We start from the raw sequence: 24218 nt of genomic DNA on the forward strand, positions 1-24218 counted from the left end.
GACGCCAGCGTTATCTTTTGTTGCTGATGTCGTCCGGGAGGAAGTCCGGCAAGCTTTTTCAGCGCCAGACTGTGGCAACGTTCCGCGGCGCCTCACTTATGCGGAAGCTGTCCGCCGTCCACTCAACGCAACTTCAACGCCGTTGACACCCATAACTACAACACCACCTACGCCACAAATAGAGCCGACATCGTCACCCTCGTCGACTCTACCGACCCCGCCGATCATGCCAGCACAAACAACGCCGTATTTTCGACATGCGCACGCCACCCCTTGGCTCCATGGAGAGTTACCGCCGAACTACCAGTGCCGGAAAACCGATTTGTGGCGCACCGTCGACCGTCGACCAGTGTGCTACCATTGTGGTGAAGCTGGACACGTCTATAGAGTTTGCCGCAAATGGAACAACTATCGCGCCGCTCAACAACCAAGCTTTCCTGCCAACTATGCTTATTCTCCGTACGACGGTCGACGCGCTTACAACGACGCTCCTGTGAACAGTCAGCCACCAAATACGACGACATCCCGACCACGTTCTCCTTCTCCATCTCCCGCGCGCTACAATTCGCCGACTCGTCGCAGCTTTGCCGACGTCACTAGGGGCAGATCCCCTAGCCCTCGACGGGGAAACTAGCCGCAGCGACCTCCGGGGGTGAGGTTGCCAATACTCTAACTGCTCCACATCCCCCGTTATCGACGAACGACGACGTGAAGACTACATTGACGAAAAAGACGCCCAGCACAACGACGAATACGACGAATAGAAGTACGAAAGACGTAACTGACATCGTCAGCGCCGAGCTCATCGTTTGCATTGACGGTCACGAAATAGCCGCTCTGGTTGACACTGGCTCCCATTTTTCAATCCTTAACTTACAGGTCGCTGACAAACTGAGGAAGGTGAAGACACCATGGCACGGGCCCAACATAAGAACCGCCGGAGGTCAGTTGATGACACCTGTCGGGAAATGCACGGCCCGACTCTTAATCGCCGGTTCAACCTTCGTCGTCACCCTCGTCATCCTTACTGAGTGTTGTAAAGAACTTATACTGGGCATGGATTTTCTACGGGAGTACGGCGCCGTGATTAACATCCGTGACAGAAGCGTCACTTTTGCTACGAGTTCGGATCATGTCACCCATGAGAAGCCACAACAACCTCGCTTACGTATTGCCGCGGACGACGTCATACTTTTGCCGCGGAGTTGCTCCCTCGTACAGGTGCGCTGTGACAGCCTGCAAAGTGGGACTGGAGTAGCTGAACACATCAGTGCGCTAGCACTGAATTGCGGTGTGTTCATTGCCAGAGCACTTATCAATGTAATCGACGGAAGCGCCGAACTCTTGCTGACAAATTTTAGTAGGGAGCGCCGACACATCGTTAGAGGCACTGCTGTCGCCTATTTCGACGAAGTGACAGAAATACAAGACTGCCACTTAGCGCAGGAGTCGGCCTCTACAGTCCACACAGCTGCACCTATTGTAGACGTTAATCCGACGTTAACGGCCGTTGAGCGGAATCGTCTGCTTGAGCTCATCAAGCAGTACCAGGGCTGTTTCTCCTCTGCGTCACGAGTTGGTCAAACGCCCCTTACGAAACACCGCATCATTACTGATGTCGACGCCAGACCCATCCGACAAAACCCTTATCGTGTGGCCCCAAAGGAACGCGAAGCGATACAAAAACAAGTGAAGACGATGCTAGAAGATGGCGTTATTCGACCATCTAATAGTCTGTGGGCATCACCTGTAGTTTTAGTGAAGAAGAAGGACGGTAGCCTGCGCTTCTGCGTCGACTATCGGAAGCTCAATCAGGTCACAAAGAAGGACGTTTATCCGCTGCCGCGTATTGATGATTCCTTGGATAGGTTGCGAAACTCGTGCTACTTTTCCTCAATGGACTTGAAAAGCGGTTATTGGCAGATCGAAGTGGATGAGAGAGACCGTGAGAAAACAGCCTTTGTGACGCCTGACGGACTTTATGAATTTCAGGTACTTCCTTTCGGTTTGTGTTCGGCGCCAGCAACATTTCAGCGTCTAATGGACACTGTGCTCTCCGGACTCAAATGGCAAACATGCCTGGTGTACTTGGATGACGTGATTGTCTTTTCCGCAACGTTCGACGAACACTTACGAAGGCTGAAAACTGTTTTTGAAGCGATACGCTCTGCCGGTCTTACTTTGAAGCCTGAGAAGTGCCATTTTGGTTTTCATGAGCTCCAGTTCCTCGGTCACGTCGTCAGTAGCCAAGGAGTCCGACCTGATCCGGATAAAATTGCCGCCGTCGCTAATTTCCCGATTCCATCAGACAAAAAAGCCGTGCGACGTTTTCTGGGACTCTGTGCATATTACCGGCGATTTATTGCTAATTTCTCGCGTATCGCATGGCCGTTAACACAGCTCACCCGAGACGATATGCCTTTTACTTGGGGCGAAGACCAGCAGCGGGCATTCCACGAGCTCCGGCACCGCATGCAATCGCCTCCCGTATTAGTACACTTCGATGAGGAAGCCCCGACGATATTGCATACAGACGCTAGTAATGTCGGTCTAGGGGCGGTGCTAGTACAATGGCAGGGCGACAGCGAAAAGGTGATTGCTTACGCCAGTAGGACACTATCCCGAGCCGAAGCTAACTACTCCACCACTGAAAAAGAATGCCTCGCAATGGTATGGGCAGTTCTGAAATTTCGTCCGTATTTGTATGGTCGGTCTTTCACCGTCGTTAGTGACCACCATTCCCTCTGCTGGCTCATTAATTTGAAAGATCCTTCCGGCCGGCTCGCACGCTGGAGTCTTCGACTCCAAGAGTTCGACTTTGTTGTTACATACAAGTCGGGAAAACGGCACGCAGACGCCGACTGCCTTTCTCGGTCTCCTGTTGAGCCGGCAGCACAAGACGATGACGACACGGTTTTTCTGGGACTCGTGGATACTGCCGATCTTTCACGCCAGCAACGGGATGACATTGAATTGCTGCCGCTTATTGATTACCTCGAAGGACGAACCAACCGCGTGCCGAGGCTCTTTGCAAGAGGGGTGGCATCATACTGCTTGCGTCGCAACGTCCTCTACAAGAAGAACTTCTCGCCTAGCGGCAGCAACTACTTACTTGTTGTTCCATCACCGCTTCGACGTGAAATCTTAAACGCCTGCCACAACGAGCCGACTGCTGGGCACTTGGGCTACACTCGCACATTGGCACGGATTCGGCAGAAGTACTACTGGCCGAGACTTACTGCGGTCGTTAAACGCTACGTTCAGACATGTCTGGATTGCCAACGTCGTAAACCGCCATCCGTCAAACCAGCCGGCTTACTGCACCCTGTTGACGTACCGGCCACACCATTTGCACAAGTAGGCATGGACTTTCTGGGCCCCTTCCCGACGTCTACTACTGGTAATAGGTGGATAATCGTTGCCACGGATTATCTCACTAGATATGCCGAGACAAGTGCCCTGCAACGGGCAACAGCAGATGAAGCGGCACGATTTTTTCTGGAATCCATCGTTTTAAGGCATGGCGCTCCCGCAGTAGTCGTCACGGACAGAGGTACTGCGTTCATGGCCCAGTTTTTAGATATCGTTCTACGTCTAAGTGGTACCGCCCACCGAAAGACAACAGCGTATCACCCTCAAACAAACGGACTGACAGAACGACTCAATAGGACATTGGCTGATATGATAAGCATGTACGTAGATGTAGAGCATAGGAACTGGGACGAGGTTTTACCTTATGTCACCTTCGCGTACAATACGGCTCGTCAAGAGACCACTCGCAAGACGCCCTTCAGTCTCGTATACGGCCGTGAGGTTACAACAACATTAGATGCAATGCTCCCTCATGAATTTGACGACACCGAAACGGGTGCTGAAGAGATAACACTCCGAGCAGAGGCAGCTAGGCAGCTTGCGCGTCTGCGAATCCACGAACAGCAGGACATTGACGCCAGACGCTACAATCTTCGGCACAAAGCCGTAACATACAACATCGGCGACAAAGTGTGGGTCTGGACACCTATTCGACAGCGTGGGCTCTCTGAAAAGCTCCTACGTAAATACTTCGGGCCCTACATAGTTCTCCGACGCATCAGTGACGTCAACTACGAAGTCATTCCTGACAGCTCGCACTGTTCAAAGCGCCGACGGCATTTACCCGAGGTCGTTCACGTGCTGCGTATGAAGCCGTACTATGAGGACTGCCAAGACTGCGCAGTTCTTTACCGCTGCCTTCCAAGCCTCTATCATCGGGACGATGATCTTTTCTAAAGGGGGAGCAAATGACGCAACTATATTTGGCAGAACCATTATTCAGCGGGTATGCGCCAGTGGGGACGACGCTGAAGTAGCGCGTGTTTTTAGGTGAAGCGGGGGAAACGAAGAAGACGTTGTTGTTGTTCCCTTGGACGACTGATAAAGTGCGTTTCTTGGCGGTGCTGCTACGCATACTCGTCGATCCCACGTCGTTACAATATACAGAAGACAAAGATAATGATGAATAGATTGGCAAGGGAACAAGAGTTCAGGATCGCTAGTCAGCCTCTAGAGTTTGTGAAGGAGTTCGTTTACTTAGGTCAACTAATCAGAGGGAACTCTAATCATGAGAAAGAAATTCACAGAAGAATAAAAATGGGTTGGATCGCATACGGCAGACAGAAAGCGGTGTGGATCAGAGAGCAAACGCTGATAGCCAATATACTGACATTAAGAGAAACAAAATGGAGCTGGGCAGATCATTTAATGCGTAGGTCAGATAACTGGTGGACCATTAGAGTTATAGAATGGGTGCCAAGAGAATGGAAGTGCCATCGAGGATGACAGAAGACTAGGTGAGTCAATGAAATAAGGAAATTCGCACGCACTAGCTAGAATCAGTTGGTGCAGGACAGGGGCAATTGGAGATTGCTGGGAGAGGCCTTCGTCCTGCAGTGGACATAAAATAGGCGGATGATGATGATGATGAACAGTATTCCTGCATCCTCCAACATCCCTATATTGTTTTGGTTTTTTGTTGCTGTCCTAAACACTATGGCTATGGAATAGCAAAACAGAGTGCATTGCATCGGTGTCTCTTGCTGCGATGATTCTTGCTGAGTGGCCACATCAGAACTTCCGGCCTAAAGAAGCCGTTGCACCAGGCTGAACTCGAGGAGCGCAAACGTAAGCTTACAGTAGCCACAAAAACGACAATGAATGTCTTGGCCACCACTTGTGTCCTGCTGACTCGGCATGTGTGGCATCTCATGTTGTAAAAATTCACGGGACTCTTATGCTTACATAGATTGCAGCTGCAGTTTAGTCAGCAATGCTTTTTAGTAACTTCCGATCGTATGTTTTGGTTAGTACGTTTTTTTTTCTTGTGCTTTTTCCAAAACGTATGACTGAGGTTTTACTGTATTAGCTAGTGGTAGCTAATGGAAAGTAGGAACCATGTCAAGGTGCTGCAGTCCAAAAGAAACATTCACCACTAAAACACTAAAGGGCCCTTCACCAGGTCGCGTCAGAAATTTGGCTATATGCTGGCTCCAGGGAGCACTGTGCCACAAATGATATTAGGATGCCCCCTCTTCCATCTCCGGTGTGGGATCCGGGGATACACCAAGCCTCGACTTTTATTTGTTCATTTCCTGCATGTTTAGCAGGAGTTCACATGACTGTTTATGTGCTTCAAGCAAAAGGACTAGTATTTTACTTTCCAGCTTCTTTTGCAGCATACATTTCTGTCATATTTCTCCTATCTAATTTTCACTGAGTGATCTCGGCCTGCCTGAACCTGGTGAGGTGCACTTTAAAGGTGCTTCAGCAGGTGTGTCTTGAAACATGAAATTGTTAAGCAATAACACTGATCACATCAATCACTTGATGCTGACCATACCACTAGCGAACAAAACGAATTAAACATTCTCTGTACCCGACGTGGTTGCTTAGTGGCTATGGTGTTACAGACTGCTAAGCACCAGGTCGCAGGATCGAATCCCGGCCATGGTGGTCGCATTTTGATGGGGGCGAAATGTGAAAACACCCGTATGCTTAGATTTAGGTGCACATTAAAAAACCCCAGATGGTCCAAATTATTCCGGAGTCCCCCATTGAGGTGTGCCTCATAATCAGATCATGGTTTTGGCATGTAAAGCCCCATAATTTTCGTCAAAAATTCTCTGTGGGACCGTCAAGCACTTGAGACACAAGCACAGAAAGCAGTGCTGGGTAGACTTGCACGAAGAGTGCCATTTAAGAATCTATGCTGCCACTCTCTCTGAAACCACAAAGTGCACAGGCATCATAGACTAAATACCATTGTTGTATTGCACCCTTTATGCAGGCATGCATGGTGGAAGATGAAAATGCACAAGACCCCACACAGGAGACCATTGTGTTCCTCTACAAGTGTGTGCCAGGTCCCTGCCCCAAGAGCTATGGCTTCAATGCTGCTAAGTTGGCAGGCATTCCACAGCAGGCAAGAATCTTGGTTGTGATTCATTCTTTAGAAAATCAGCCACAGAACAGTGTATATACTTGTGCAATACCCGCCCTCATATAAGGTTCATACTCCCACTTTAGAGCGGGAAAAGTTTGGAAAAATCCTTTACCAACGATCGTGCATGCACCTGTGCGGGCCTTGTGCCCCTGCACTGGTCTGATGTCGGAGGCCACGCCCTCGTGGCTCATTTTCAGGAGTCGCTGTCTGATGGCTGCTATTAGATGGTCATCATCATCAGTGTATCCCAGCAGATTGTGATCATGCACCTAAATCCCACGTGCTTCAATGGTATCTGCAGTGTTGAGGCCTATGTTGTTTAGCTGCATCATACTTACAAGCGCATTAAGAGGGTATTGCTGCTAGAACTGTGCCAATGGATTTTGAACGTGTGGCATGCAGTTTCGTTCGAGACTGTCGTGAAGAGTTTTAAGTCAATCTCAAGCAATGACAAACGGCACGGAAGACAACCAGCTTTGGGAGAGCGAGTGAGACGGAAGCAACAAGGATGACGAAAACCTTGAAAAAGATTGACTTTTGGAAGCCATTTGTTTCACCATCAGCAATACGTAATCTACACTATATCAAGACAATTAGCTGAAGAAGTATTCTGGCTATCCGAAAAAAATGTTTTCAGTATGGACAGTAATAAAGGAGCTCAAAAATCGCACAATAACACTGGAATTCACAGAGCCATTTCGTCTTTCCCGCCACTGAGCGCTGCCATCTTGAGCAGAGGTTGATAATACTGGGTCCGTTACAGGCATAGGTAGAGGTATAAGGTAGGTGGAGAAGTTCCGAGGAGGAGAAAAAAGTATAAAGAGATCTATACAGAAATGCTAGAATGAAAAGCATGCATAACATATCTGAGTAACTCGGGCTGGCTAGGTGACTATTTGTCACCACTCCATTTCAAAGGGGATGCCAATAAATCATCATTGTCATCAATGTGCGAATTCCCGAAGTTCCGACTTTCCTTCCCACCCTCCTCACAACAATAGCTGCATAGGAAAAGTGAAAAGGTGTTTTGTTTTCTTTTTTTTTTTTTTTTCACAAATAGGGGGCCTGTCTGATGAAGTTGTAATGCACGCTGCTCTTCTATTGGATCAACGCGCCCAGCAGGCTGAGAGGCACTTTCCAATTGCCTTTTGCTACGGCAAATGGTGCACTGAAACTGCAATGAGCCTCTAGGCCCGCTTCTAAAATTTAGTTGATCCATTGCTTCTTTGTTGAACACAACAGACCACACCATGATCACTAGCAGCGAATCAACAGGGGAAAAAAAATTACGCACATACAGAAAGTAAAGCACAAGTCTCCTTTGCTTATGACAGGAAAAATGTAAGGCGGTTATCACAAGTTTCGGACGAGCTGGTGATAAGATCACATCGTATCGAACAAATCGTCAGGATGTCGTGTAATTCGTACTGCATCAGTAATGTAGCTATAGCGGTACAAACTATTGCCCTTTGTGCTTTTGTCATCAGGCTGATGCACTGGTGCTGTTTTACTTCAGAGACTGTAGAGGATGTGCCGATACCTGTTCCCACAGCACTCCGTGTATATGCTGTTCGTGTTCGTACATTCTAGATACTGTTCTGAGACTACAGTCGAGTCCACTTATAACCCTCTGAGGTATAAGGAATTATCAATTATATCAACCAGATTTCACTACATTTACAATTTTCTGACCCTGTTCATTGTAATTGCATTCACATGCAGTGGAACCTCAATATACAGATTCGATTATTTGCCTATGATTGTGTGCTCTTTAAAGATATTGTTTCTCTCCATGATCAAACTAGCTTATGTTCTAGTTTAAATAATATTCTTGCATGGTGCAGGTGCTGGGGAATGACACTAAACACAGATAAAAGCATACTACTGCGAATGATACATAAGAAATCACCCCTGCTTTATACATATCAGTTAGGTCCATATGAAGTCACTAGCTATAAATACCTAGGAGTGACCCTTAAGAATACACTATCATGGAATGATCACATAACTAACACTTGCGCTTCAGCCTTCGGAAAACTAGGCCTTTTGAGACCCAAACTTATGAAAGCGCCATCTAACGTTAAAATGCTATGCTACATCTCCCTAATTAGACCTAAGCTGGAATATGCTTGCATAGTTTGGGATCTATACACAAAAACTAATATCAATAGTCTTGAGAGAATTCAGAGAAAAGCGATCAGATTTATATTTAACAAATCTTCCAGATGGTGATTCCCCCACCGAACTTATGGAAATTAACAACCTTGAACCACTCGAACTGCAATAAATGTTCAGATGCGTCAAGGGATAAATTGTTGGTGTGAAGTAGTTTGAGGGAAACAGAGACTTGAATTCCTTAAACTACTTCACACCAACAATTTATCCCTTGACGCATCTGGACATTTATCGCAGTTATCGACCAGGACTACATGCCACCGCAGACATGACATGATGCATTAACCCCTTACATTGCAAGAACACATATAAGTTTTCTTGTTTCCCTCGAACTGTAACCGAATGGAATTGTATAGTTGAATCCACTTCCTAATCTTGTAATTTTGTGGTTCTGTTTGTTTTGTCAATCTGATTTTCATTGTATGTACCATATGTCGCCCTCCCTGCTTGGACCATTTGTCCACAGTATTTAATAAATAAAATAAATAAATAAAAAATAACGAAACTGTACTTGCAGTGAAAAAATTCGTTAAATCATGAATTTCGTTAATTCTAGGTTTTAAAGGTTCAGCAGTAAAAATCATCTCACAAATTTCCAGAACATTCCTGGTGGATAGTGTCTTGCCACTGCATGCGGCACAGATCGCGCTGAGAACAGTGCAGCACCTTGGCTCACAGTGTCTGAGATTGGCGTGCCACATGGTGCCGTAAATCTTGGACACCATGGCAGACTGCGCTTAGTGCCCACAGCCATCATCATATGGTGCACTCAAATTTAAAACAAATGTGCCAAAAGGTACTGATATTCGTCCTTAAAAAAATGCCGCAGTTTTGCCAGAAAGGTGGGCATTGATGGCGATAGCAAAGAGCAGCTTCACAAAATAAGGTTCATAGTTTTATCAGTGTCACACGCGCTCAGGCAAAGATCTCACTCTCTGACCAAGAACATTCACCGCTGCAACGCAAGCGAACGCTTCGCACCGTGCCTCAGAAACCTGAGATTGCGTGACTGGCAAGACTACACGAAATGTGCATCAAGGCACCAATCAGCTCGGCTCTAACTTTCCACTTGCCAACTTGACGAAGATTACCTCCAAGATAACGGCAGGTATGGACAGCCATGCACAGCTACAGCGAGAATACAAGCGTGTCCCGTCAAGCGCTTTCGTGATCACGTTACCCACCCTTCTTGTGCTGAAGGAATCTTGTGTTTCTCTGAACACTCCGCATGCCCCGTGGCCTCCGCAAATTGTTACGCAACAAGTGGCACGGCGGTTTTTCTGCATACTGCTTTTCATGCACGAGCTTCAACGGCAGTTTTGCCGCTCCAACTTTTCATGTGGAGGAGCACTTGCAAATACCTTTTTCCTTGGCCTAAATTTTTATAATTTTCTGCTAGATTTACTAACCATACAGGCTCCAAGTACTTGCTTGAAATGACCGAAAACTTTGTTAAATCAAAACCGTGTTGCAAAATCGCTTCGTTAGATCGAGAAAAATATCCACAGTTTTTAATGGAACTAAATCTGGAAAACCCAAATAGTTCATTACATCATGAATGTAATTAAATCGAGGTTCCTTATATAGAGGTTTGACTGTATAATGAAAATTTTCAAAACTGCAGTACTGTTACAACGAATAGTTCGAATTCTGGAAGACAAGCACTTAGGCAAAATACAGAGATGAATGACACACATATTGCACTGTCTAGCACAATGGTATTGGCATTGTATTGGAGAAATGTAGACCCACAACAAAGTGTTGAACGAGTTTTCGCATTGTTGACTCAAGTGCTAGATAGCCTGCAACTCGCGATGGAACATTCAACCCACAAGACCTAAAGTTGATTTTAGGCAACACTCATGTTTCTTAGGTCTATGCACTGCTTTTGCACAAAGGATTATTACCGTTTAATTCAGCACACTCGAAATATGTAAAGAGGGTCATAATGAAATTATGCCTATGTGCCGCACTGAAGAGGACGTGTGCACACAGAGTCGAATATAGTTTTGAGGCACAGGTGGCCAGGCTAAGGCATGCTGGCTATCGAGAAGGCATGCTCAGGGTGTGGTGCAATGTCAACCGAATACAAGACGAAAAAAAAAAACAAGCAGAGCTGAAGCACCTTGCCAATTTGATAAGAGAAGCATTGCAGTAATCCCATATGTACATAAGGTGTCACATAATCTAAAAAGAATTTAAAAAGCAGCAGTGAAGTTTTGCTTTAGTGCTCCTAACAAGCTGCAGAATCTATGTAGATTGACTAACCAAGAAAAATGAGCCACTACACCATGCGACAAAAACCACACAAGAAAATACGGTAAAACCTTGTTAATCCGGATTTGACGGGACCGAAAGAAATGTCTGAATTAACTGAATGTCGAATGATCGAGGTATCAAGGAAACAATAAACAGATGCTTACTACTGAATGAATGAATTTTCACTTCAAATGCCCTTCTCCACTTCAATAAAAAGTGGCTCAGGGTCCCCTTAATTAAGATGAAGTTAATTAACACATAGTTAATTAAGGTACTCAAATCCACGAACATTATTTTAATTCAGGTGAAGGTAACTAAGGTGCAGTTAATTAAGAAAGAGTTAATTAAGGGACTTGATTGTAATAGCTTTGGTGTTAATGAAGGAAATCTAATGTAAGATTTTCATCCAAGTCCCTGGATGACCTGGTCTTACGTGCTAACAGTGTGCTCTCTAAAGTACACCAGTGGTCCCTCGAAAACGGTCCAACAATCAACTCTGCAAAAACCAAAGCCTTGCTCTTTCATCCAAGAAATATGAATGTCGTGCTACCTGGAGATATTGTGCTTAACTCCTGTACTATTGAAGTTGTACAATCAATCAAATGTCCGGGTGTGCACTTTGATCATGATATGACATGGTGCTCTCATGTAGATTTCCTCACCGGCAAACTGTCACAGAAGTTGGGTGTTGTCCATTCCTTTAGGTACCTGCCACAATCCATGAAATTGGTGATTTATAACTCACATTTTTCAGTCACCTAAATTACTGCTGCCTCGTATGGGGGACAACTTCAGCCACAAATATTCACAAGCTGTTTGTTATCCAGAAGAAATTTCTTCGTGTCATTTGTAATAAGCGTCGTGATTTTCATTCCGCTCCTCTTTTCAGCGTGCTTAGAAGCCTTAAATTGCCTGCCCTAATAAACCTGTGCTTGTTGTCAACCTACAGAAGATATGAGAAAAATATTGGCGCCCTCAGCTCTCTTGCTGATCTCACAAAACGAGAAACCCCTTACATAACTCGAGCTCCTGAGACTTGGTGTGTTCCTCAACTTCATACTAATTATGGCCAGTAAATGTTATGCCACTTGCTGCTCAGTTTACTCAATGATCTCACCAGATGCAATATCGATGTGCTCACTTGTTCCGCAAAAAATCTGCGTGAAGTGTTTCCGCGATCTTGACTGTGTATGGTCGTACTTTGTGAATATTGCCCTTGGTGTTTTTGCTCTTTTTTTTTTCTCTCTCCTCTTTTTTTCCTTAACCCGTTTCCAACCTGCCCTGCTGCTGCCATTGTAAACGGAACCTGGGGCCAGTCAAGCTGCTTTCTCTGCAGCTTTCTTCCCCTTGTTTTTTCCGCCACAACCATGTACCTCCTTACTTGTGGAAACAAATAAATAAAAAAACGAATCCACAACCTTTGGTGTTAATTAAGGTTAAAGTAATTAAGGCACATTAAAGGGACTGACAACTGGCCAGAATGTGTTGAGATGTTGATGGAAATGAAATGGCCATGATTTATAGGGATAGAATCCAGCACGCTGTTCGGGATTTAAGTAGGAAATATAATATTAAATTAGCAAAGAAAGTCATCAAAAACTAGTAAGTGGCGAGGCGTGGCAGTGAAATCTTGATACTTTGAAATGTAGTCAAGAGATAACTGTATGTAAGTCGAATGTCATTAAGTGCAGTACAGTTATTGCTAAAAATTGCATTTAGTATATTAATAGACACTTGCGCTTTATTTGATGTAACAGTTCTGCGGGAAACCCGTAAGGTGCAGAGAAGTAATTAAAGAAAGGAAAATTAGACATCCACCCGTTCGTAGCAATTGCTACGAACGGGTGGATGACTGATTTTCCTTTCTTTAATTATTTCTCACCAACTTGTGGGTTTCCGCAGAACTATTAGATCAAACTCATGCCTCTGCTTCGTGTTGTCTACAAATTCGTCTTCGCCCTGCCATCTGCTAGCCGCCTGGTTAGCTCAGATGGTAGAGTGGCTACCCCGGAAAGGCGGTGGGCCCGGGTTCGAGTCCTGGACCAGGACGAATTTTTCTTCAACTGTGAGGCTTTTCTTTCGAGGAACCCATATGGGTTTCCTTTGTAGCAATTGCTATGAATGGGTGGATGTCTGATTTTCCTTTCTTTCATTGCGCTTTCATGCATATTACGAAGTAAAGAAAGTCTATGCTAATGAGTGGCACTCGCATCGTCCCACAATAATGGCGGCGCACATGCGGTTGTAAGTGCGCGAGTATAGTGCAAGTTTGCAAGTACCCAGAGTTTTATGATCTCTCTTTGATACAAGATGCCATCGACGAGTTGTGCCATAAATGGGTACGTTTTTTTACCTTCGTGTCAGCCCCTCTGTCACACTGTACCGACACCGAGCTCTCCACCTACCGTCGGCAGATTGTCAGCGTCAGTACAGTCTTACAGACGCACCGACACGAAGGAAAAAATGCTGTCGCCAACAGTCAGCAAACCGAAATCGGTGTTGAGTCAGCCTAGCATGAGTGAGCCTTTACCAGTCGGCACCCTCCAGGCACACTGCTTGTAGCAGGGACAGTGGCCTATCGTGCAAGTTGGATTCGTCGCTTCCGCTGCTGCTTTCGTCCATCGAAGCACGACGTTCGGGGGCTTCTTTGTAATGATCTAAATTCTGAGCACGCATGCGAGCTGAAATCCTTTGTTCCAGCTTGATCAGGTCTTCGAGAGACGACATCGGAAAACAGAAGTGCACGCTTGGCTACAGCAACACGAACCACATATCATGTGTAAAAGCGTCGTTTCGTTTTCGATGCACTTGGTTTCGTTTTGACTAAAATACCAAAGCAGTTGGCCAGGAAACTGCAAAAACATGTAGCTATTATCACAGAAATACTTGACACTTTGGAAAACATGAATCGCAGGAACATCGACTCAATAAACACAATACATTCTCACACCTACGGCTACACTTGTCGTCTGCCTCCCACTAGTGCCGGCCTATAATCGCTATTGCGCTCACCTATCACAGTTTTCAGCATGCTTCCAGTGAAGGACTTCATCCTCACTGCAGATCGAAAAATTCTGATAAAAAATGTACCACAGCGTTTTCCTCATTACTACTTCATGATTAGACGCTCTCGCCGGTAAGCTTTCCATTGCACTAAAGGAAGTGGGTACCATGAAAATTGGTTGTCAGTCCCTTTAAGGTAGAGTTAATTAAGGCACTTGAACCGATGACCTTGCGTTGTGCGCACCTTGTGACAAACACCGTTAGTTACGTGACATTGCGCTGCTTCTGCTGACGTGACTGCTTGAGTCACATGACTCTGCCAGTGGCGCCACCGAATGTCACAGCGCTTCTGCTGACGTGGCCGCAATGCTTTCGCATTCATCCAAGTAGGGATGACTAAGTGCCCCTTTAATTTTTTTGTTTTTCATTCATTCTTTAGAAATTCTGATGTTTGTGTTTTGTGTTAATATCTTTCCCAGATTTAAACGTTTAAGATCGCTACCCTAGCTATCTTTTCCGTGTTCATCTATCATTTGAGCTAGTCGGTCACAGACCATTTCTGAGACTAAGATGTAATTGATACATGACTGCCTATTTTTGCATTGCCGCATTACCTAAGTGTCATTACCATGACACTTATTCTCCCTGTTAACTATTTTAAGGTTTCTTCATCACACAGAACCAGCACTAGAGAATCATTGTAATCAGTATATTCATCTAAATCATCCATGTGCACATTCATATCTCCCACTAATATCACCTGCCCAGATTTCTTGAACTCATTAATATCGCTTCTAATGCAATCAATCAATTCTTTAATTTTATCTTTACTACCTCTCCATGGGTAAGCTATTCCAAGCCAGACCTTTCTGCCTTCCCGTGTGCTGCTAATCGATAAATGCTCCTTACGTGTCTCCTTCACCCTTTGACACTTCATACCTCACCTAATTAGTATGCCTCCACCTCCACCTTCCCTTGACCCAGCCGTTACGTTGCACCCCTCCCATACAAACTTGTATATAACAGACGACTTCTCCGAATCTTGTAGATGCATTTCTATTGAAGGACCCTGCTTTCAGTCAAGGCGTACACGCTAATAGATTTGTCCTTCAAGTGCGTTTGAATATGCAGCCATTTTTCCTGCTTGCGACCACCTCGCATGTTTGTTTAACAAATTTACGTGTCTATTCTTATGCTTTGTACATCTTTTCCTAACTCCTTGTAGTCCAGTTCTGCCCTTTACTGGTGTGTTGCTACATTCAATACTTAATCTTCCTTCCTGATTACCTGGGGCCCACCTAAAAGAGCTACTGCCCGTGCTGCAAGTCAACATTCAACCGGTGTTGCTACACTATCACTAACATGTATAGCATCACGCACAAAAGTGCCTTTGTGGCCTGCTCGGTGCACTTCTCGGTTGATTAAATCCGTAAAATTCATTGCATTAGCTAGCGTCCAAATTTTCTCGCTTGCTGCAAGCACTGCCCTTTTATTTGCATACCCCTGCATTTCAACCAGTGGCACTGCCCACCGTGTACACTGCGATTTGCACAAATTCCGCAAGTCGGAGTCCCTTTGGCTATTTGCTTCACAATTCATGTCCCTTGTCCTTACGTCAATCACTTTGCCTATTATCGCCACTAGGTGCCTCTCCTCCATTGTGCCCTACAAGTGTTGCTGGGCTTTAGCTATCACTTCCTTAAAGGGATAGTGAATAAAAAATTTGTCGCCGAGATTTCTGTCTCCATTGATAGCTGTCGCACCGAGAGCGACGAAAACAACACTCTTTCTGAGGAGAAGTGAGCGAAAAGTAATTATTTTAGTGAATATTTCTCAGATCACAGCACCTACCGGCCTCCTCCGAAAGCTCTGGCAAAACCGGATATCACGTCACGCTTACCCACCTCGAGGCCCATTGCGAGCGATCGTCCACACTGAGCGCGCGAAGGGGCGAGTTGACGTTTGCAGCAACGCGCTTTCTTTGTTCGACCGTCCTACTCGTACCGCTTCCTCGTGTGAGCTGTTCGAAAACCTCGTCTTTGATCTCGTGGATTTGTGGTTTGATGTGTGGAGCAGCCGTGTCAACGCCGCAAAATGCCGAGGGTCTGCTGTGCGCATGTGAAAACGGCAGGCAGTGGTAGTCTTTTTCTCGCGTACTTGTTCACGCTGTAGTTTTGCGCACAGGTGCCGTTTGACCGTAATTTGTCGTTTGTACGACGTTCTGAGCCAGATGTTTGGCCAATTCTGCCAGAATTAATCGAAATCCGCATCGTCTGAAGCGACGGCTGACGAAAAAAAATTCGCCGACATGAGACTGGTGGCGCCATCTCGTGTGCACCAAGGGAAGGAGTGCTCGGCTGCGATGAAACAACGGGACGCTGAAACCGCTGCGCATGTACTCGTTCACTTCGTGAATAACAAGACGTTCCCTGCTTACAGAGGCGCATTTCAGTCGCTGCACATGCCTGGCTCCAATCCTCACCCGTTGCTTCATCGCATCTATTCTCAAAACAGCTACTTGCGCGCATCAAGCACCTGCCGCGCGAGAGTCGGCAGCCGACTGTTATGCTCACGCCGCCGGCCACACCTGCTCCGATGGCATAGGTACAGGGAGGTCTACACGCGTCAATATCTTCAACGATTTCTACGTTTTTTTTTCAACAGTGTGTACTCACGGCACCTGTATTGTGCATTGATGGCTTTCATGTTTTACGCGCTAGCAGCTACCCATCCAAGCGGGCGGAGCAAGCCGCTTTGCGCAGAACGCAGAGTAAATTCCTTACGTCGCCTGACATTGCATAGCCTGAGGCATAAGCGTCCTCGCTCTGTTGAAACCAAACATGGCAAAGCGTTTGCGTGAGTGAATCACGCTGGGCGCACCGCCTCGGATGCAACACTGTCAATGAGGCGTGCACCTCTCGTCTCGCTAACTCATTCGTGACAGGTGCGAGCTTGCGATCCGAGCCGCAGGAACCGCGTTTAAATCTGGTTTCCACCTATGATGCCGCCCCTGATCTCTCGAGGCGAACGCGTCTACATGGAATGCACAGTGTAAACACCACTTTGCTGGTCCAGACTCTCTCGGCACCACGGAGGGGGACTGCTGCGGCGGGTCGTCGTCAATTTCGCTTGACGACGCGGACGGATCGTAGGCATACGCCTTTATCGTTCGTGGTCGTTCAGTAGGCCGCTCATCCAAGTCTGAGTCATAAGTTCCGCTCATGCTATCGCTCTCACTAGAACTTTGCATTTTGCACTGCGCAGCACGAGGAAAACAAAACTGCGCAGCCGGCCAGCTCGCTCCGCGGCTGCTGAGGGTAGGTGTGACGTCAGATCCGCCGGCTTGTTGTCGGAAGCGCTTTGAGAGTTACGCGGTGGCCGCTCATAGAGAGTCAAAAATAAAGCCATCCGCTCAAAAGTAACCCGAATAATGACTACATACTATAGCAATCGTGTCTTAGGAATGCAATTGTGGGGTTTTCTCTATATTCTCCGATTTTTATTCTGTATCCCTTTAATCGGTTTCCCCAGAAGCGCACTAATCTGGACTTGCTCGCCTGCACTCACCATCTTTATTATCACCGGTTCTACTTTCCGCATGTTTGAATCCCCAACAAAGACAACTTGACGCTGTTCGTCCTCCCTGTCGCTGAAAGCTGCACCTGGGGCCACGATGCCATCCCTCCTTGCCTCATTTTCATTCTTCGCTTTGTTGTCTTCCGCTGCCAGCACGTCAGTGGTAGCCCCTTCATGACCATCACTGATGTGTCTGCCACTGCTTTCCACCGTGGCAGTTTCGGCTTGCTGACCTGCTCTCGCTTCGGTGCCAGCCCTTTTGCCATGTTCGCATCGAAGAGTTCGCAATTTCGTCAGCGCTGACGAAATTGCGTGCTGTAACGCCGCCTGGGATGGTGCCAGGAAATGCCGAGAGCTCACAAAATTCGCTGTCCAGGCATCCAGCGTCATCGTCTTCACTGTCAAGACATCCGTCGTCTGCAGCTACCACAAAGCCTGCTTTGCGGAAGCAGTTCGCAATTGTGCCTTTCTTCACGTTGTTGCAAGCACCAGCCAGCATTTGAATGGCTCCGAGGAAGTTTGAAGGTTGATTAGGAGCCTCTGCACGAGTCGTCGTCTGTACCCAACCTTGAACGCTTTTACAATGCGTTGGTCAAAAGGCTGAAGTTTTGCCGTTGTGTTTGGCGGCAGAAACTTGAGGGCAATCTGCTTCAATGGGCAGATGACATGATGGGCTGAGCAATTGTCAAGAAGAAGACAAACTTTGCGGCCAGACTTCTCCAGTTCAGCATCCCACACCTGTAGCCACTCAACGAAAACATTGCATATCATCCAAGCTTTCTTATTGGACGCGTATCGAACCAGGAGGCCTTTCACGTTCTTAAAGCAGCGTGGCGACCTGCTCTTTCCGATAACAAACAGACGTAGTATGCATGACTCATCCATATTTGCAGCAAGCAAAATCAATATGCGCATTTTGCTGTTCTTTCCACCATGGCATGCAGTGCCCTTCAGATGCACAGTCTTGTTTGGCAGTATTTGCCAAAACAGTGCCATCTCATCTGCATTGAATATTTGCGATGGGAAATATTTGGCCACTCTTTGGACAACCACTTCTCTATGTGACTTGTGCTAGTCGCCTCGCTTTCGCCCGAAAGGGTCTTTCCAACAATGCTGTAGCAACTCTTAAATCGCTGCTGCCAACCAGTGCCACCAGTGAAGCTTTCTTTTCCGAAGGCCACAGCAAACCATTTGGCCTTCTCGATGAGCATTGGGCCGTCAACAGGTATGTCCTTAGCATGCGTCTCCAAAAACCAGGCGTACAATGCCTTCTAGACCTTGTCAAAGGTTGGGACGCGCACACGATAAGCTCCACAGCGACTGGACTGCACTGCCTTCAGCTTAACATCGGCTTTGTTCTTAAGGATCGTACTCAGGCTGTTGCGAGGAATTCTGAACTCCGTGGCGACCGACGACTTTTTCTCGCCAGCCTCCACCAGTCGAGTGAGGTCCGCCTTTGTTGAAAAATCCAAATTCTTGCGTGTTTTCGCGGCCATGGCTCTGGAACACGTGCCAAAAGCGGAAAGGAAAATACACTGCACCACACGAGTCTCAAGCCTTTGCGTTGGCCTCGTGAATAAAAGGAATAAAGCGAATCAAAAGACGCACCGCTCCACGTTTCCGCACTACCACAAGCCCAAGCTGCACTGACCTCGTTCGTCTCGCTGCGCCAGCGGTGTCAGCCAACCGAAACACGGGAAACGGACGCCTGCGGTCCGCGTTTTCGTAGCGCTCTTCAAGCCTGCGGTCAGCGTGATTTCTTCCTCCCGCTTCCCTTTCACACGCAATCACACTCCTCGTCACGTGCCTTTTACCCACGCGCCCCTTTCTCAGAGTGCGCGTGCATGAGATCGCGGGAACATGGCGAGAGCGTCGTGAGAAGAAGCGCACTTGCGGGGGTGGGATGCGATGGGAGAAGCGCACTTGCCGGCACCCAGCTCAGCACGGAGCTCAATACATCGAATGCCGGTGCACAGGAGTTCTATATACGCGAACAATAGCGCTATACTTTTGCATAGTATTCCCAAGGGGATTTTCCAACTGTTCGATATAGGCAATAGTTTGATATATCAGGGATTGACTACATATAGATTGCTCGGTTAACCTAACACTTCCAACCACTAGATGTGCTAGAAATCAAATAAAACATTTATCACTCTGGCACATCTGTTCCCTTCAGCGTCACTCAAGATTTTTTCGCACTCATCACGTTTTTGGTCGCAACACAGCATCCGTGTTTTCTGGTTGTATTGTTCTCTGTTCTTCATGCTGTTTGATTTTGAAGATTTCAACATACGAACTTGATGTTTTGGTACATTTTTGGTAGAGGTGTGTGGTACTGCCACTGAAACACACAATGTTCTGGTGGACTAGCACGAATTCCAACTATGCAGATTGTTGCCTGCTGTTCCTTCCCTGCTAGTCACTGCAACGATGGTTGTCTTTGCGCAAGACTCGGTTTTTGAAGCCGGTAGTGGTTAAGAGCAGCTTAATTGGCACAAACACATCGGCACACGCAACCGTTCACTGATGCCTTTGGCCGATGCTGGCAAACACTTTGTTCCTGGTAACGCATGTGCCTGGTACTTATGCAGTAGCTTTGAGACAAATGTAACTGTCAGTGTGCCACAATGAATTTGCCACTTAAAGGCATACATACTCTTTACCAAAGTGCTTTGCCATGGTCAGTGACAAACTGTCAGAGTAAGACATGATTGCTCATGTGCTAAGAGGAGTTGCAGGAGGTGGTTTTGCTCCATATTAAAAACTACACTACAGCGCTGCTATGGGTGATTCCTGTGTCTCCTGTGAATTGCTAATCCATTGAACTCCTTAACTGCGAATCACGAGATAAGTCGTCATCACAACAAGCATTCTCTGGTGCCCATGACGAGTTAATGCATTGTGAACTTTCCGCAATGCTTGCACATGTGTATATATGCAGATTCTTGTGATTTTAGCAAATATATAATATGCAATGACTTTGCTTTTTTTTCAACAAGACGAGTAAAAATACATTCCTAGTATATTTTTTATAAAAGGAATGGCACAAGATATGCAGGTATAAAGAAATTCAGCACTTTTAAATTTTTTTTATAAATTTGTCATTGACGTGTACCCCTTAATGCCGATGACGAGGTAACTCATCATCACAATGAGCGCCCTCTCATGCCTATGATGAGTTCACTCATCGTTAATTTTCTGCAATCTTTACACATGTGTTTTCCACGACCAATTTTTCGGATGTCTTTGCAGCACCGCCACATACCCCATAGAGTCAATCTACATGAATTTTAGCAGTGTGTTCAAAGGGGCTTGTTGTTTCATCTTTGGAATAAAAAACAGAAACAGCGCGACACAGGACGAGTGAGTAAAGAGCACAGGTCAGCACTGACTAGCAACCAAATACTTTATTTGCAGAAGCAGCATATAAAGACATCATTGAAGATGGCACGAAGAACAGAAAAGGAGAGATAAGTGTTATAGCCACGCATATAATCCAGTTCTTTTGTTGATAGCGTGAGGGACGCAGAACCGGCGCATGCGTCGCCACTTGTGAATATGCAAAAATGCCTCAAAGATTTCCCGCCCATTCTTTTTGCTATATCTTCCAACGCACTTCTTAAAGATCGGGGTACAACCGCATGTGTTACAGTGGGCAGCCAGATGACTGTATGGTTTTCCATGCGGTATGCTTGCACAGGCGATCATTAATGCACCTCCCCATTTGCCCGATATAGCAACGTTTACAATCGAGCGGGATTTTATAGACGACCTGCATTGTATAGTCAATGAAACCGTGAACATGATTTTTATAGCGACTTTTTCATGCGACAGTATCCACCCTGTTGACTATTTTGCACAACCCGCTCAGTTTTGCACGACACGCTCAGACAGGAATGTCTGAAATTTCGGACGCAAAAACCCTTCGCCGTCCGATTTTCCGAAATCGAAGCCACCGCCGCCGCAATTTTATCTCCCAGCCGCGAACTGGCACTCTCACCTGCCGATCCACTGGCAGCTGTAGCCACTGCGGCAACGCTTCACCTAGCAGTTTCGACGTTTGCTACCAAACCTCATGCCCACTCAACGCACATTAATCTTTTAGCCTGTGCAGAAGACATCTTATTGACATTTTTACTAGATGTTTAAGATTCATAATTCAAAAAAGAAGCAAGGCATGCAGACACGGACACAAGAGAAGAGAAGTGGACAACACGAATGTTGCACGAACGTCATCGGCGTTCGTGTTGTCCACTTCACTTGTGTCCGTGTCTGCACGCCTTACCCCTTTTCTGCGTTATGAATCCTTACCAGCTAGCTCAGCTTTCTGTTGTTCTATGTTTAAGATGTCTTGTAGCAGTCATGAAGACCATCTAATGCACTGCCAAATAAGGGATATAAGATGTCTTGCAATATATGGTCGCCGACCGTTTATTTGGGCCTCACAGGGTTCGTGGAAATGTCTGATAAACGGGTGTCCGAAAGAACATTCAGAAGAAAAGGAAGAAATCCTTATTTCCATGCACTTATTTGGGCTTGGCAGTAGGCTTGAAGAAATCGTGAATGTGTCGTTGCACGCTGTTCCGTTTACACGCAATCAGATCAGCCTGAATCTCGAAGAGGGTCATGCGGTCACTATTGAGGGCAAGCTCCACCACTGGAAAAGCTGGTGCCACCATCGGTGTGACGTGTCATGAGGGATCACGTGGACACAGCAGCCACGTCGGCTGCTTCGGAAGCGCCGAAGCGAACTGAAAGCGAAAGTTTAAAGTCCTACCTGCGCTGCGGTTCTGATTAAGTGGTGAGGTTTTCCCGCCTTGGGTATCTGCTTGACAGCATTTGAAAGAACTATAATAGGTAGCTGCTGCTTTTGGAGGTGTGCAGCATGATAGGCTACTGCTTGGTGCTGCAGGGCCGGACGTACGCAACGGAGCCTGGTGTCAGCCTTATTCACACGTAGCCACAGGACAAGAAGCTGTGTGAAGCTTGGCTCGTGAAACTTGGAACTGACAAACAGGCATCGGCTGCAGCTCGGGTATGGAGCAAACACAAACGCGAGGAACATTTCTGCTACGGCGTCGGCACTGCGATGTTCAGTGAGTAGCAGTAAACGCGCACTGAGACGTTCGCCCGCGCCCGCTGCCCGGCTAATATCATGACGCTTTATTTGGTCTATGAACTTGTTGATGCTAGATTCTGGCAAGTTCACTGTAATAGAAAGGGAGCGGCAAGAAGCACATTAAAAAAGGGCATCGCACATGGTCATGTTTGTTTTATGAATGTTTACTGGATTAAGAAAAAGAAGCAGAAAAAAAACTGCTCGCTTAGAAGACCGATAAACATGCAGTGCGATGCATCTTGAGGAATAATTACACTGAAGCTTCCAAGGCTTTAGAAGAAAAGAAAAACCGTCGCGACGGCACACCACAAGTCGCCGTATAGGCGTCAAAGCCTAGTTATAACGAAATTATTTCTCAACAGCTCTGATGGTGTCCATGTAACAATGGTTGCTTACGTACTGTCAAATGCTCATATACTGCAGCATAAAGCTCACGGCACGGTGCAAAAACGCACTCACAGCAAAAGCAAAACATCGTGCTCGGACATGCATGCAGACGCGCAGTCGGTCGCCGCGAACACATTTCACATAGTATGCTCTCAGTGTTCGCCTACCTTTCACGCAAGAAGCCGGTTCAGGAGACTCCATCGCGGCGGCCGTGCGCAGTGGCATTCACTGTGCATATTCGGTAAAGAGATAGCATCTATAAACGATTCTATGCTTTCAGTTTGCCCAAGGTTATCATTTTCCCTAGCAAAAATTCTAATAGAAGTTTGTATTAGTCTAATACAGTTTTGTATTAGTTGTATAAGTTTTGTATTAGACCAATAGAAATTTCTATTAGTTGTACTGATTGACCTATAAGACTAATAGAGCCTATGTATTAGGTGTATTAGTCTTATACAAACAGTGTTGCATGTCTGCTAGTTTCGTTATTAGACTGATACGTCCTATTAACTTTATACAGATTGTTGCTGGTCTGTTATGCAACATGCATTGTTGAATTCTGTTGCCCCTTTTTGCTGCTTGTTTAATGCGAGGGTGAAAGTTTATGAAAAATTAAGTCTGTATTGGGGACCATTTGCAGAGAGGTCTCTGATTATTCGCTGAATAATTAAGAATTTTGCTGTACAAAATGTGCAGCACACAGCATTCGCACGTTTGTATTAGTTTCATTGCACTAAGCTTATCTCTCAGCGATATACACGAAAGCGATGGACGCGCGCCTACATGGTCTTGCCAATTTTGTTTCACTGGCGACGTCTCATAACTAGGCCTCTGTTGAGCCTCGTCGCGATGAGTCGTGAGGAAACAGCTAGTGTTTACAACACCAGCAAATACTTCGCCACGAAAAAAAAAAAGCACAACGAACAACCAGCCGTGACCTGCAAGGCAGAGTCGCGATGCCCGGTGGGTTTACGAACGATGGTGCAATCGCAGCGACCATAGTTGTTTGCCACTGAAGTTTCGTTAGTGCCGTATCTCCTGTTGAAGTGCGCATAAAGCAGTGTTAAACTTGTAACCTAAATTGATAACTTAATACCGCATATAAAAGGCCGTAATATTTAATGACATCAATGAGCAGTATCGCAGAGAAGGGAACACGGCAGGCGGGAAGATCGCAAAAGTACAGCCGTAGTCAGCCGTAGTTGCGCACAGCACGTG

General features: G+C 46.3%; 1 protein-coding gene across 1 annotated transcript in view; it reads left to right on the forward strand.

Annotated features, from left to right (window-relative positions):
- Positions 1-24218, forward strand: part of LOC142580213 (DNA mismatch repair protein Msh6-like) — a 745039-nt gene that overhangs the window by 710451 nt on the left and 10370 nt on the right. Inside the window, exon 30 of the mRNA XM_075691108.1 lies at positions 6323-6457. Coding sequence (XP_075547223.1) covers positions 6323-6457 — 135 coding nt within the window. The remainder of the gene's footprint in view (positions 1-6322; positions 6458-24218) is intronic.

This window comes from Dermacentor variabilis, chromosome 4 (genome assembly GCF_050947875.1).
Source record: "Dermacentor variabilis isolate Ectoservices chromosome 4, ASM5094787v1, whole genome shotgun sequence".
NCBI classification, from domain to species: Eukaryota; Metazoa; Arthropoda; class Arachnida; order Ixodida; family Ixodidae; genus Dermacentor; species Dermacentor variabilis.